Source organism: Argiope bruennichi, chromosome 4 (assembly GCF_947563725.1).
Source record: "Argiope bruennichi chromosome 4, qqArgBrue1.1, whole genome shotgun sequence".
Taxonomy (NCBI): Eukaryota; Metazoa; Arthropoda; class Arachnida; order Araneae; family Araneidae; genus Argiope; species Argiope bruennichi.
Window position 1 is genome coordinate 57,470,433 of NC_079154.1, and position 17,426 is coordinate 57,487,858.

Here is a 17,426-nt window from a genome sequence, read left to right on the forward strand (position 1 = left end):
GTCATAAGCAACATTTATTGTGAAATACTTGATCTATAATTAGAGTAAAAAACCTCACATTATGGAATTAATAATATAGGCTCTGAATTTATTGTGTTTATTAATTGTGAGCCAATGTGGTCTTATATGGTATTCAGGAAAATAAAACTTTAAACTGGCTATTTCGATCCTCTCGAAGGCAGACGGAAAAATATGAATTACCAGACAGCCGCAACACAACACTAGCGGGAACTGTGGTTGTGTCTTAAGGGTCACCACCGGCCACAGTACAACCTTTCCCTTGGGAAGTACGTCCCGTCATCGATGGGAGAAGCAAGACTCCAACCTTTTTTTGAATCCACCAGGGGGGTGAGAACCACAGCCATGCTGTAAGCTTCACATCCTCAGTTACGGGGGGGGGGATGCTGGAGAACTGAAACGTGGTTTGTTACATTAACCTTAAGCTAATGACTGAAGCCTCTCAATATTTGAGCTAAAATTGGCAAAATAATTTTGGCTCGTATCAATCCAAATCTGTTTTTATTAAATTTGAAATAGTGTACAAGCAATGAAAGGAAATTTTCGGGGCAATAACCAAAGCAGGAAACAAATTATCTATTAATTTTGCAGATTTAAAATTTCGATTATTTTTTTCAAAACCATTTAAATTTATTGCATTTACAAAGTACAATTATATACAACCAGATGATAAATATTTACTCCAATTTCTTGCTACTGACAAACGATCAAAAATAGTTTTGGGGTGGTGGTAACAGGATCACTCAACTGTGACTGAAATGCCTACAGACCATTTATTTATACCACATCTTCTGTTTTTATGCACATTTCATCCGTCGAGTTTGTTTGCTTTTATATGTTTTAGTGTTATATAGTTTTGGTGTGATGTAGTGTTAGTGTTAATGAACATTTTATAGGAATTTCCAACAGAAGTATTCAAAAAAAAAAAGGGGGAAAGAAAGAAAGAAGAAGCCTAGTACTAAAGGGCTAAGTAACAACAAAACAAAACAAAACTTTGCAGGAATCGCATAAAGAGGTCCGAAATAGAATCAGAAATGAGCATAGGTTTTACTACAGTAGAGAAATCGAAACTGCATTATCTTTTAGAGTTCTTCAAAGTCTTTAAATTTTATTAGATATAAAGCTGATTAGTTTTCTTTTTTTTTAAGTCAATGTCATAAAAAGCAATTTAGAAGTATCATATTCTAACTACTCAAATAGTTATTTCACCTCTCAGACATGCGTCAGTTATACCTTTCTTTGAATTGCAAAACCGAGCGATTATAGACTATGTTAAAATGATCCTTATGTCAATAATAAGTTTATGCAAATAAAAAAAGTTAATAACAGTTTAATCATACTTAAAATATTTCTGTTAAATATACAAATAATTAATTACTATAACTTCCCTAATGTCATATACCGCGAAAAGTTGGGTAATAACTCTTGAAAAAATAAAAGTTTATTGTCAACCACATTTTAGGGTGTCAACTAAATCATCAACACTGGAATGAGAAAATGATAGTGGCCAAATAATTTTAAGTGGTTAAGTGGTCTCAAAATGTAATTTCAAATATCACTCCACTTTTTTATACCTGCTGTTGTGGTGTGGAAGTTTGGAGAAAGGGTGCCAGCTCAGGCGTTTTCCTCTTCATCTGACCGCAATCCGAAATTACGAGGTCCGTCCTAAAATATCCCTAGAGTTACTTTAAAACGGGACGTTAATATAACTAAATTAAACATTTTTTATCCCTAAATTTCTTGAGTGAATTTCACAATTTCTTATGTTTAGTTGTAAATCTCTTTTTTTTTTTTTTGGAAGTAAAAATGTTTTAATTAGTATTCTGGCAAAACCTTTGTGTCGTCAAATTCATAATTTCATCAATAAGTGTCAACATTTTAATTAATGTTATATAAATATGTATACCATTTAAAACAATTTAACAAATTGCATTTAACAAATAGAAACTATGATTTTTAGGAATGAATTTTTATATTAATTTCGCTACTTCTTAATTTTATCAAAAGTGCACATATGCTTTCATTCTTCTAAATTAAAAGTTTGATAATGTTGTAATGAATTATTAGAAAAATAATCTAAATTTAAAGAATCTGACAATTACAATCATTACAACAAATGTCACATAACTGATAAAAGATATCAAGGACCACATTATTGTTTAAAAGCTTTCTATCAGATGTTAACAGCCATTATTTCCTTAATTTTTAATAAGATTATTTTAAAATCCATGAAAGTGGATTTTTGACACAGAATCCTTTCAAGTTAACCCTACATGACTGAAACCGGATTAAATATTTAAAAACTGTAACTTAGCAGCTTTTCGTAAGTCAGCTGCTGTTTATGGAAATCATTTCTACCATTTATTATTCGGACTTATTCCTGTGCAGTTTTATAACTCATTTAGAAAAATGCAAGATTATTATTCTAATTTAAATGAAGCGAAATATTTATAAACAAAGTCAAACAACTGTAAACGGTAATTATTCGATTTCACAAAAATGTAATTTGAAACAATTGTTCGTGAAAAATAACATGATTTTATTCTCCATTAATTGAAGTATTTAATTAAAAGTACTTTTAATAAAATAATGCATTGAAAACAGTAGGAATATTATAAATAATATTTACATTCATCATTTATAACATAAATATTTTCTCCAAACTAATAAAATATGGAAGAAATTTTTTTAAAAAAAAAATAGAAAAAATAGAAAAAAATGCTTAAATATGAAATAATTTGAAAGATATTTTTCAATTTTCAATTATTTTTATTATTTTTCATCCTACTTAATAATAATTATTATTTTTACAAAATTTTAATTATTGTTTTACGAAATGAATCTACGCTTCAAACAAATTTAAATTTTTATATGAAAAATATTGATAACGAAGATGTTTGGTCCAATAAAAGAATTTCGTATGGCAGAATATTGTTTATTTTCTTGCTAATAAGAAAAACTGCTCATGATGTATATATATATATATATATATATATATATATATATATATATATATATATGTATGTATGTGTGTGTGTGTATGTAAAACACAATATTTGCAATTTAGTTAATTTAATGATAATGAATTTCAGAAATAATAATATGTGCAAAAGTACATAAAGAAACCAATTACAAATAATTTTAATTATATGTGTTATCAATATAATTGTCAATAACAAGAAGTCTAACAAAAAATTAAATGCTGCAAAATATTTTTCATAACAACTATTAATTCTGATCGCTAAATTTTGTTTCTTAATTTGTTGTTTTTTTAGATTGCTAAATTATTCGTTTCTGAATTTTTTTCATAATTAAAATTTTACTTTAGGAACAAAGCTTACAATACAATATTTATAAATTTCAATGCTTATAAAGAATCAAAAAAATTCAAATATTTTCCTGGGAAACTTTTTTGCCAAGAGTTATTTGTAAGCTTTAAAAGACAGTTCTATTTCTTATAATGCTACTTTCTTTTATCATTCAAATATTACGTTATACTGTTATTTAAAATAACTTAGTTCCATCAAACTAAATATTTAAGTGTGACATGTATTATAAAAGTATGTTTGAAAAACACACAGAATGTTCGATGAAAAAAAGCAAAATAATAATAATAATTTTTAAAAATATATTTCACAATATATTATTTTCATTTCAAAATTTAACATTAAAAAAGAATGAAAGCATAGCGTTATGTGAACATGAAATGACTACAATCGTCCCGAATTCCAAATTCTCTTTTTGAAAGACTTTCCTTCAAATAAATAAAGAAGTTACGTTTTAATTCAACTCTATGAAAAGTTTATAAGCAGCTTTAATTGGAGTTACACTGCCGAGAGGGAGAGACCGAAAGCAAAGAAAAGGTCACCTTGCTTTACTTTCTTTTAAAAAAAGGGGGAAAAGAAAAGAAAAAAACGTAGGATTTCAAAAAATTTAATCAAGGCATAATACCATCCAAATATCTCAGCTTACTTCAAATATTCTTTTTTCTTTTTATTTTCATTTCGACTCCTTCTTCATTCCACTTAAGTTTTCTAATATCACGTGCACCTTGGAATGCGAAAGAAAACTTGGATAAGGTTCGGAAGGAGACTACATCTAAATTCCGAGTTGAAGAATACCAATCATTTTGTTTCAGTTAATAAAAGATTTGAAGTTCTTGGATATTATCATAACATGATAATGAATATAGACTCTCATTGATCGAGAAAAAGTGTTAATAGTAAATTTGTGTTTTGAGAATGCATATGTATATTAAGACAGTGCTTACCTGAATTATGCAAGACAGTTATTTTCCAGATCGCTGAGATGCTTAAGGATAAATAAATCCTCATTTCCAAGCATTCATCAAAAAGAAATTATTCTTTGTTCGATTAACTGAATTCGTTAATCAAGTACTATTTCAAAAAATTCTATGTTATTCAAAATATTTTCCAAGCTTAATTTATAATCTAACTACTAACGGTATCATAAATTTTAAACACGAACTCATTAAGTATGTAAAGTTAGCCATATCAAGTATACAAAAAATGTTTTAGAGATACAGTTTCTGAAATTCAAACCAGTTCTGATACTTAACAATAAATCAACAATTTAGAATATTTATTTTACCTTGAAATGAAATAGGATTTTTAACACTCATTACAATGAAATCGAATGGCTTTCAATCAAAAGACGATATCTAAGATTTATTGATAATTTAATTTTGAAACTGAAAAAGTGGAAAAAACAAAAACTATAACTAAAATATGAAGTTAGTTTTTTCTCCCTTTTTTATTTCATAAACACGTACAATTGGAATTTATTTTTGTTTTACGCTTAAGGTTATCATGCCGATGTCAATTTAGTTTTAATTTTATTTTAGGCATCACCATTTATTTTCTTAAACTATTGTTAGATGATCAATAGAACTTTTCATCCAGTCAGAAATCCACGCTAAGGAATTTCGCAGTTCAAATTTTAAAATATCACGTTCATTAAAATAATATATAGATTATTAGAAGTACCTTGAGATTGAAATAATAATTTCAATCATCTTGTCCTATACATTTTTTAAACAAAATCATGAAGAATAAAATAACTTATGGGTTTCTTCATATGGTCGGCATGGTTCTTTATATGAGTGCAAACTTGAACATAGCGATTTATATACGATTGCAAATTGTTCTATAGCTAAAATTTGTGGCCATATTTTAACCTCAATTAAATGCAGAATATTGTAATTTCCTGGAAATATGATTCTAATACATGTTTCTAAAATTGTGTGATACGCATTTCATATTGAACATAGATACACAATATGCACATCATATTATCAAATAATCTTTTAAATTTATACAAACTGTTTTATTCATTTCAATGCAGAAAAAACTGTAATTTAGATTATAAGTCCTTATATTATGTTTTATTAAATAATAATTGTTGATACTTTCTTTTGTTAGTGAGGCATATTTAAAAAAAATCTAGCAAGCTGTTGTTCAGAATGCTTTGTTTTGGAAGTACATGAAATTCATTGGGTAAAAGAATATAACTTTCAATCATTAGCAGATTTGAGTAATCTTTACCATAAAAAGACAGAATATTATTTACATATCATGATGAGAAACTAAAAACATTGATAGTCAATTAAATAAGTACCACTGGATCTTCAAATCAGCAATATGAAGTTAATATTGAGTTATAAAATTACTGATCAACTGCTATTCAATATGTTGGTTTGAAGTAGAGTTTTTTTTTCATTTTATTTATAAGACTTGATATTAAGTTTCAATTTTAAAAAAAGATGTTCATTGTTAATGCAAAATTAATAAAACTCCCTGGACGTCGAGAGAATAGAGATTTATTGCAGAAATTAAAAAAGAATTTTCATACGTATGAGGGCCGGCAAAGGACAAGTTTTAGGATGCTGGTTAGCATCTTCATCATTATCCTACGGTTTAAAATTCTAATACTTATTAACTCACTCCATCTTGTTTCAAAATGGAAAATATGTCTATAAAGCTATAATAATAACCATCTATAATCTGTGCTCTCTGTATTGCTCTATCATGAAGGGAAAAGATACTAACAGTTCGGCTGTTATCACAATAATTTGTTTGTCTCTAAAGCTGATTACAGAGATCCATTGAAATAAACAAATATAACGTCATTACAGTTCTTGATTTAGATTAATCGGAAAATCGGCATTGCACTACGCTAATCGACATCAACTGATAGACTACCAATGATTGTATTGAAAATCAAATTCTGTTTAAACATCTTATTGAGTAAAGTCTTTGATATATTGATCTTTGCATATTTTAAAATCCAACTCGACAAAAAAAATATTTTTCACTCTTCAACACTTTGAAATTTTACTTTGAAAAGGCTTGTTACGATGTGAGACTTATATTTATTTTGAGAATTATCTCCATACAACCAGTGAAAGAAGAAAAATTGATTTGCAGAGAACTTTAAACTGGTACGACAACTGCTATGAATCACCATTACTACTATGGCATTTTAAAGACAAAATCTAATTGCTGAAATATAAAATTTCTTAGAAACTCCAGATGTTTATTTCAATTTTTTTTGTTTAAGTAAAAATCGCTACAAAAACTACAACTCTTTCAACAAAAATAGAAATGTGATAAATTTTCACTATAAATATATAGGTAGTTATTAAAGTAATCGAAACACTACGAACGAATACCAGAATCTTTATTAATAAGGCATAGGACCACCTTTGACAAGTAATACAGAATTGAATCATACAAGCCTTGGAATCAAATCATACAAACGCGCAATAATGTTTAGAGGGATATTGTACCATTCTTTATGGAGATATCTGAAAATTTTGGGCGAGATGTTGGCAAATGATATCGATTCCTGATTGAACATTTTAATATAGACCATAAGGATTCGTTTATATGGAGGTGGAGGGGGGATTGTACAGCCCAAGGCAAACACTTCATTTTATCCTCATTTTCATCAACCGATGACCAGACAAGTCCTGCTCCATGAATAAGAGCATTATCATCCTGGAATATCCAATCTAATGCAGCAAACAAAGTCAGCATTATAGGATGTACTTGGTCACCTAAAACCTCTCTATACTTCTCCGCAGCGATCCTTCCTTTCAGGGTTATGATTGGGCCAACAGAAATCCATGATATAGCTACCCATAACATGACAGATCCACTTTCATACCTGACAGGTGGAAGGAGACAATTACGATCATACGCTTGTGCTAGTGTATTCCAAGCATGTACTCTTCCCGATTTCAGGAAAAGTATGAAAGATGATTTGTCTGACCATATAACTGTATTCCACTTACAAACCGGAAAGGGTATGTGTATCAATACTGTAGACATTGTACAGCCACTTACGTGTAAATACCACTGTAGTATTTGGATTAACTTCTATGATTAATGGCTTGGGAATCGCTGCTCTGCCGTAAATTCTCTGCTTGTGAAGGTGTCTCCAAACTATAATTTTGTCACTGGGGAATCTAAATGGTAATTGAGCTCAGTGATATCTTTGGATACCATTGTTTTCTTTTTTAGACATCTTATTCCCCTTTAATACATTTCCACGTCTCTTTCACTCAACTTCTCCATCCGCACACTACTTTGCTTTGCCAAGCTTGGCTCAAGCTTACAGCTCTATGTGTACTATAACAAGATTTTAGGCACTGTTCCTCTAGAAACGCTTAAAAGATGGGAAATTTCGGTCATAGTTGCCCTAACTAGTAGCCCCTCCCCTACATTTTGGCCTCTTTGAAATTTATGAGATCTGATATTTTAAGCTTTTAATAAAACTACGAATACAATCTTCATTAAAGCTACCTAAAATGTTATAGACTTTTTATATTAAAAAAAATTATTGAGTACGTACATAGGTAAAAACTTTATTTAGCTTAATATAGTAGGTAGTAGGATTATAGTTTAATATTTACTAAACGCATTCTTAAATGTCATTATCTATAGTTGTTTCCATTATTTTGGTAACCACCTGTATATAAATATGTTATTTTCATCCTTGTTATTATTCATTCTGTTATTATTCCTCATTTTAGAGGTACTTTTCTTAATAAATTGACCAATTTAGCTTTACATTTATACTCATTTTTTGCATGTTTCTGTTATTTCTTTTATATTCTATTAACTTGGTGAAAATTTGTTTTTATTTATCTATTACGATTCCAAATTGGCAACATCTATGTTTATATGCAATAATTTTGAAGCAGAATTTAGATTTTATAAATATTCTTATAACTAAGTTAAAAGAAGAAACAACTAAGAAGAATTAACTAAGTTAAGTTATAAGAATTTTTATAAATATTCTTATGTCTGAGTGATTATATTGAGACGTATAGGAACTTGCTTATTTTATGTACTTGTTAAAATATTATGATTATCTTAAATTTTATGATTCGTAGAATTTATACTTTTAAAAACTTATTAATCGTTTCACAAATTTAATAGTCTTTTCAATATTCAACATTTTGCTTTTATGACCCTTAATTAACATAGTTTGGCTTACAGGCTGTTATACTCTCTGTACACTAAATCATGCGCTATGCATGGTAAAAAAATCATTCAAAACGTTCTGCAGGTCAGATTTTTGGAGCGTGAATTACAACATTTAAAATAAAATTAAAACTTGAGTAGCAATTACATATTAATTGAAGGTTTTTGAAAATTTTAATTACAGTTTTTAATCAAAAATTATTCTAAATTTTAACATAATAACTTTGGGGCAATTTTTTTAAAAAAAGTTGTTTCACCTATTTCAGTTTTATTTTCGGAAAAAAATTTCTTTTAAATATTTTTAAAAGCATCGTTAAGCATATTTTACAACAATACTTTCATTGTTTTAATTTTTGAATTTTACTTACGTGCATTGAAGAGATAATAAATATTTTTATTTGCATATTGTTGTTACTATATATATTAAATGTGCCTTATTCTAATTATTAGTTAAAAGTTTTTATATTCATTATCATGTATTAAATTTTCTACATTTCAAAATCTATGAATGAATAGGACAAGAAATTAGTTAAAATATAGTTTTTTTGTTAATAACTGTTAATTAGTTTTTGTTTCTATTCTGTTCCAAAGAATTAAATTGGGACTCTTTAATTTGACAATCCGATTTCATTATGATGCTACTTTCGCCATATTGACTAAATTAGCCTATGAATAAATTAATTGAAATTATTCGTTAGTCTGGAAGAATTAATTACCCTAAATTTATTAGAATACATCAATTGTTGGAAAAATCAGAGAATGTGAGAGAGATTTGGTTTTACTTTGACGCATTCAACTGATTAATAATACAAATTTAATGATCTAATACTGAAATATAGATCTCCAAGAAAATCAGAGTGATCTCTTGAATACGTTATTTGACGAATGCCTAAAATGAGGGAACTTCGCAGATGCTGAATTTCAGTGTCACTCTGAAACTATGTATCTTTATTTTCCAATCAAACCATAAACGCATAAATAAAATTCTTCCAAACACAGCGTTCTTTTCCACAGCAACGAATCACACATCTCTGTGAGACGTGACAAACTTATTTCACGCCGAAAGAGTTACAGAAAAGAGTGAAAAATCGCATGTCTGATCGGATGCTATTCCCTAAGTGAAACTGTGACGCATTTTTCTTACTTTTTCCCCGTTATTATTCTTTATCCTTTCCTTTCCCGAGGTATCAATCGCCCTTTTGCGAATTTTGTTCGAAAAATAGAAAAGTACAGAGAGAGAGGTTTGTGTCTCTGACATCAAACATTGCGTCACGTGCCTCAGGAAAAACAACTGAATAAAACAGCCGTTTTCCAGACCCCAAGGCGTTGTGGGAAAGGATTGGGTGGCGATGATGCTCCGCCCATTTTCCCGCTTACTCTCAAACCAAAACGTGATCTGTGCAAAATAAAGCCAAATGCCACTTTTGAGAGAAGGGTGTGGATGCATAAAAAAGGAGAGAAAAAAAGTGTTAACATTTTACCCTTGCTAAATATGATTTTATTTTACATACTTTTAGTTTCACTGTTCCTGTACAGAATAGTTTTTGTTAGTCAGGCATGCTAATATTTCATGTATGTTGAACACGTTAAAGAAGCAGAGTACAGTACAATTGTACAGGTTGACCCAAAAGTGATTACCTATTTTTCAGAAATCGGGCACATTTTTTCTAATAAAAGAACGGGATTGATCTCCAAGAAAATTTCTCGCATACTCCCAAACAAAAGTGTTATCCTCCCTCTCTCCCATATAAAAATTGCATTCCTTAGGCAAGACCGTAAACGCCACGAATGTTCGGAATTTTATTTTTTAACTTTCGCACACGAGAGTTTTATGCTTCGTCTTACAATGAAGGAAATTGGGATTGCATTTTGGAACTCTTGTTTCTTGACAAAATTTGGCATAGAACTATGATTTTAACTACGTAACAGGCCAAATTTCAGCTATATATTTAAATTGTCGTGCTTGCAAGATAATATATAGAACGACAGTCAATGGACTTGTTGAAGGATTTGAACTATAAATAGATGCAGATTTGCACTTTAAATTTCAAAACTTGGAATCAAATTTTATTTAACTAGATATTTGCATTTTGCAATTATTGTGTACCTTTGTGATAGTGCAAGCATACAGATATACCAATTTTCAAAAAATGGATTCCATTTAAAATTTTATAGAGGATTTGGTGTGGTCTTAAAGTTTTCAAACCAAATTATTTTCGATTTAAGGAAAATGATTATAAGTAATTGTATTCATAGATAGGGAAACATAATTCGAAAAATGTGTTTTTCGAACTCGAATGGTTTGAATCATTGAGACTTATTAAAATCTGTCATTTAAATTATTTTTTATAGATTGCAATACTTTTTCTTAAAATATTTTTGTATTAGAGAAAGAAAAAGATTGAAATTCATAATAGTTGTATTATCAAAATATGTACTAAATTTTTATATAGAGAGAACATTCAAATATATTTTTAAATAAATAAATAAAAGGGATTTTAAAAACTAATTAATAAATATATAAAAATATTTATAAACAACAAAAGCAGTTTATCGCAAAAAGATAAACTGTTCCGTAAATTCTCAAAGAGCACATTTAGTTAGCAGTATAAGGACAATTTACGAAACTCTTCAGATGTGTTCTGTAAAGTTATGAAGAGAAAAAAAGTCTTTAATACAGAGGGAACTTCCTGCTTAGGTGTCGTTTTCGTCGTCTGATCACGTTTCAAAATTTTGAGGTTCGTTCCAAATTAACCATAGTGCTGCTTTAAAATGGGATCTTAATAATATTAAAAAAAGATTCCGATTATTGCAAAAGTACAATTCATGCAAAAATATAAATAGAGAATATACTGGAAGTTTTTAATAAAATTTTGTTATAAGTCAATTAGTTAGCTGTGAGGTTTAGTGAATTTATTGATTGGAAGGAAACGAACAGGATTAATTTATAGCAAAATATTTCGATATGAAATGCTAGAATTTTTTCTTTATACTTACTTATTTTCTTTAACCTTATATTGATTGATTGGGTGGTTTCAGACAATCAGATGTATATAATTTAATAGCTTTGAAGCGATTTCAAAGTTTTAAACATAATTTTTTAAGTTATGTGGAAACATATATATTTGATGTAAATTAGAAAAGGATAAGAGAAAAATTAATAAATACAGATTTTGAGTAAGCTAAAAAAATTGAAGAAAATGTTAAAGAAAATACTCCTATGATCAAAAGAAATTATAACAAGAGAAGGAAATCTAATATATATAAATTTTTAATATTTCAGAAATATGAAAAATATGCACTTCATTTCTGATTCATATTAAAAATACCAAATATTCTTACAAAAATCCCATAATTCTTTTAACGTTTATAGAACAAATAAAGCTTATGAATTCTCAATGAAGCATGTGTTATTTTAAATATTGTTCATTAAAATTCTGGAATTTTAAATATTTCTTTAGAACAAATAAATTAAAATTATACAATGGCGCAGTATGAATAAAAATATTTCACTTGTTTTCGAGATTCTGCAACATCGTTAATTGAAAATTTTTTCCTTAGTAATCCTACGGTTGAAATAAATAGTTACTCCTTAGCAAAAGAGGGATTCTTTGAACTATTCTTTACGGAAAACTGAAATTTCATTTGAACATTAGCATCGATTAATATACTTTTGTTCATGCATATTTATGAGATTTCAATAGCGTCGGCATCGTAAATTTTCCGTCTCTCTAAAGAACCACTTAGTGCTTCTGAACCTTTCGCCATCAAAACACGATTAATTGTAAAGCTTTTTTTTGCCAAGAAACGCATAAATTATTTTCCCCGCTTAGTTGAAATTTGCATGAAATTATATTCTTTATTCTACCTAACACTGGAAGAGAGGTGCTGTATTATTTTGTAAAATTCAGCAGTTTGAGCGAAGAAAACTTTTAGTTTCTGAAGTTGTTTTCGATCCTTTTCGTAAAACTGCATATTACAAATAAGAAGAAAAAAAATGTATAGAATAGTTTAAAAATAATTTGCGATAAAAAAATACTTTACTAAAAGAAAATTAGGAAACGATCCATTTTGTAGTTTTCTTTGAATCAACTGTAACAGATTTTCATTTAAAGATTGTAAGTCCATTTATAATAATTAACACTTACTAGTGCATGTGTCACAATATGTTACTAGCATTTCGACATAATTTTTTTTCTCGAGTTGAAAGCAATTAGCTTATTACCAAATTATATATATATATATATATATATATATATATATATATATATATATATATATATATATATATATATATATATATATATATATATATATATATGGTGAGAGAGAGATAAAGTTTGATAAGCCAATTTAATACGGAAATTCTTCACCAGATTAAAAACAACAACATAAAAGCATCTAAAAATGGTAGACAATGTGGAGTTACATATTATGTGTTAAAACTTGCAATTTTCCATGTGTCACATGAGGTAATTCTATCGCTCACAGATTAATCACGTTATAAGTTTTTTCTTTCACCAATGTACTCGAAATTTTCTCAGATTATCTGTAATATGGATCATAACATAGTGGTCAGAAATAACTTGGGGTTAGCAACAAATTTAATGATATTTGGCATTAAAAACTGGGCCCCAAATTCTTTCAATAGCATTTTGAGATGACGCTAGTTTATGGAATTTTACGGCTAAAAGAAATTCTTGAATATCCAGAAATAATATTTTTGCAGAAAAATCGTCGGGTTAGTATATGGTGCCAGAAGTACTATATTCCTTATTTGATAAGGAAACATGAAACAAAGATAGCAAAACACATTTGGAGAGTGCACAAAGACACAGCTAAAGTCAACAAAATACCCACAAAAAGCAAATCGTTTCTCTGCAACAGCAAAAGCACAAAAGTGTTCTACCAAAGTGGCAACAGACAGCCATCTGGCTTCCTGATCAACACTCTGAAAACAGAATTTATTTGACTTATTCTACCTGATCAATCTCCCGCTTAAATAGGATTGTCGGCAGAGTATCGAAAAATCTAGAAAAAAATGTCTACCTCTTGACTCCTAGTAGAGATATCGCCTTGCTTCCTGTAATTTTCCAAATCTTCATTTTTGTTGCAATATGCTGACCAATTTGAAGAATGGTCGAATAGAGCAGAGATCCTTCAACTGGCTCTATTCAAATATTTATAAAAATATCTTTCTTATTATGAAACTAACTACGCAAGGAAGTAATATTACAGATTTGTAACAATATTAAAGAGCATATTGAAAAAATTATAAGCATGAACACGGACATGGTTTGGTTATATGATTCGAATTTGCTGCTTTTTTTTCTTGTTGTGCATCGATAAAACTTTTGACATGAAATGAAACGTAACTACGAGTAAGGAAAGCACAGCAATTTCATCTCAAAAACGTTTTCGAAAGAGAAGAAGATATAAATTGAAGAAATGAATAGTTTCAATAAAATATTAAAAGCGAAGCTTTGATTGATTGCAATTAATATTACTCTGAAAACAACCAATAAATTTGTTCCCAATATTAAATGCAAATTCAAATTCTACTCTAAGCCTTTGGGCATTCTTTGAATCCTAATTAAGATTCAAGAATGCCCAAAGGCTAAGATTCAATTTTACATTTTGCTGACACTGCATTTCCATTTCTTAAATGATTACGGCTGACCTTGTCTTTTACTTCTACAGATAAACTACTAAACCTCTTCAATTCAGTTTTTATTCTTAATGAAAGGAACTATTCTTCTAAAAAACGTAAAATTTATTTCTTAGTATTGATTTTTTTAATCAATGGATGAGTCAGTGGAATCTAGCGATTTTTATAAAGGTCTCCTTAAGTGTTCTAATTTTAAACTCGTTCGCTTTCCAATAAAAATTTATAGAATGTCTGAGTTCTAGATCTCATTTTAATGCGGAAATAAAATTTATATTTAAAATCAACTTTCAACTATTTTCGATTGATAAAAGAAGAATTTTAATCTTGCTCTTTGAATTCTTGAACTTTCTCATTTTTCAAAAGCAATTTCTTTCTTTTTCTCCTTTGTAAAGAGTTTTCTTTTAGCTCTCTACTAAATCGCATTCTGTAGTTGTAAACAAAATAAACTGAATAAGGGAATAAATAAAATCTAATGATGCTGCACGACACATTTTCCAATAGCACACCATTGTCATCGTTTTTTCCAGCTACACGCTTCGGAAGAGGAAAGTCAACTGCGTCGAGATTGAAAAAGAAGGAGGGCCACATTCTCCTTTGCCCAATTAAACTTTATTCTATCGCATAAAATTCATACTCGGTTTTCTCGAAGCAATTTTCTCAAGTGTTAATTAATGAGCCGCTCTTCACTGATGGGATTTTTACCACAGCTTCGCGCGATGGCGGCTCTAAAATCATCTCAAGAACCCTTCACTTTCCAGAAGTTTCGATGCTTGGCTTTTATTTCTCAATGGAGAATTCGAGGGGCTTGATTTAAAGTAAGTGTTGTGCTGCAAAAGAGCAATTTGGTTTATAAAAATCAGGCAGCATCTTTCAAAACACTAAAAAGAACTATTACGTTTATTCGGTTGCTTTTTTTTTAAATTGTGAGTCTTGAAAACTTTTTTTTTTTGCTCGAGATGGAAAACTTCACAGAACTGTTTGTGATAGTATAACTATTTTGTTTTGTTTTCTCTCTTTTGCTGATGCTGAAATTGAAATAAGCTCTTTATGTTGACTGAGGAATTTTACCTAAAGTTTGATAAAACTATTCAGCTTAGATCATCGTGGGGTAATTTTTTTAATATTTAATATATAATACACTTTCAGAAAATAGGTACTATTTGTCATCATGAATAAAGAAAATTCAGTAGTTGAAAGGTCTTCTGAAATACATATCATTACTTTTCTGTTTTGAACGAATTTTTAAATATATAGTTATCGAAAAATTAAATAAATTTTTATTCTCTGAAAATAAAAATTTTATTGACACTACTTAACACAGTTTAATAAACATTTGGCAAAATATTTTTTCAATCTGCAGATTTTGAACAAAAATTGAGAGACATAAATTTTGAAATGAGCACTACATTCCATATTATATCTATTATTAGCATCATCATCTTTCACAAAGATATTGAAAACAAAGTTATTATTCTGGCAGCTTTAAGTGGCCAGAATAATAATTTATTTCCCACTTTTCCCATTTACAATGCCTGCAACCGTAACAATTTTTCAAATTAAAAGTTATTACACTCTTATAATTTGACTCTAATACTTATATTAAAAATATTTATCATGTTCTTTAAGAGAAATATGTACAATTGTAACCGTATTTATATTTAAATTAATATGGAAATAATAATGAATGAAGAATTATCAAATTTTATTGGCAAAAATCTTTCTCTAAGTAATTTTTTCAAGATTCGGTTACACAAGATGCCAATTTAAATCCTTTTAAAACTTCCTTTAATTCAGAATGAAGGCATCTATAGTCATAAAAGTTGTATAGTTAATCGCCGTCGGCGTTCTGGCCTAAAGGTAGCGCTTCTTCCCCGTGATCTGGGTGTCCCTGGTTTGAGTCCTGGTTCGGACATGGTCGTTCTTTACAGATCTGTGAGGCATGTGAAAGAGCACCACCACCCCTGTAAAAAGGGGCTATGCAAGTCGGTAACACATGTCATCTTCACATGAGCTAGAAGTCAGCCTTGTGCCCTCGGGTACTCACAGACTTTTACCCTCAGAAGATACAGCACAAGCTCGGCTCAAATCTGTTGCTTCGTCAGCGGGCTTCTATATGGCAAGTGGCAAAAGTAACAACGATGATTAAACGGCTATGTTCAACGTGAAGACGAAAAATTGTGGAATTCTGTTTCGAAAATATTATGTTATAAGGATTGTACATAGTTACAAATTTGCAGGACGTTATCAATTTAGTAGAAGAAGACATTTTGCACATTACTATTAAGAAAAGAACGCTAAATTGCAGACACGTTTGCTTAAACTTTTAGAACAAGATAAAATAAAAGTAGAAAATTACCTTAACATATCTTTTCTTATGGAAGTTACTCAATCAACAAATAAAACTTTCTTCAAACATTGAATTTTAATGATGTATTATTATTGTTTATGATATGCACTAACCAACATGCTAAAAAGTATACAGATATTAAATTCAAGTATGTTTACAGTTTGTATTGAAGAAGACGAAGAGCAGTTCTTGTGATTGGTTGTTTCTCTGTCTCTTTAACATGCTTTGTGACGTCAGAAATTTCGAAAATCACAAACAAACATTTTGGGTATTTTGTTATTAATGTGAAGCAGGTGTATTTTTGTGCTGAATTAAAAACACTTTACAACTTTGTAATTGACACCCTCCCTCATCTAGTACTATTCTAGATAAGAAGCTAATTCCTGAGTTTTCCACCAGATAGCACTATTAAAGCGCTTATTGGAATTATTTAGCGCACAGCCGTTTTCTGTATCTAGATGCTACTTTCATGACTGTAGATTCTGACATTCAGAAGGTAAAGAGGGTTGTAAGATATTTAAGTGGGCCTCTTGTATGTTACATATGATTTTGCGGATTTGTCAGAGCAGTATTTCCATTGGGCAGCGTTTATTCTTATAAAATAGTTTTTTTCATGATATTGCCTGGATCATAATATTAAAATGTACTAGGATAAAGTATTCTAAGGATTCCATACATTATATTTATTTAATGGAACTCTCCTCCAAAAAATCATAGATATAAAAGAAAAGTTAAAATGTGCAAATCTCTAACATTTAACATAAATTCATAGCTGACTTGCGTGTATAACAGGTGTTTCATTATAATAATAGAAAATTCCCTCTCGCCGAAAATGCCTCATCTCTGCTCTAAATATATCTCTTACCACTGACTACCTCACAGC

The 17,426-nt window shown here is 29.1% G+C and overlaps 2 protein-coding genes across 2 annotated transcripts in view; one reads left to right on the top strand and one right to left on the bottom strand.

The window, feature by feature from the left end:
* LOC129965373 (nyctalopin-like) overlaps positions 1–17,426 on the top strand; it is a 223,958-nt gene that overhangs the window by 19,005 nt on the left and 187,527 nt on the right. The gene's annotated exons all lie outside the window — the stretch shown is intronic.
* Positions 6,810–7,370, bottom strand: LOC129966271 (uncharacterized). Its single transcript, XM_056080686.1, has one exon. It carries the CDS (start codon positions 7,368–7,370, stop codon positions 6,810–6,812), a length of 561 nt encoding a protein of 186 aa, XP_055936661.1.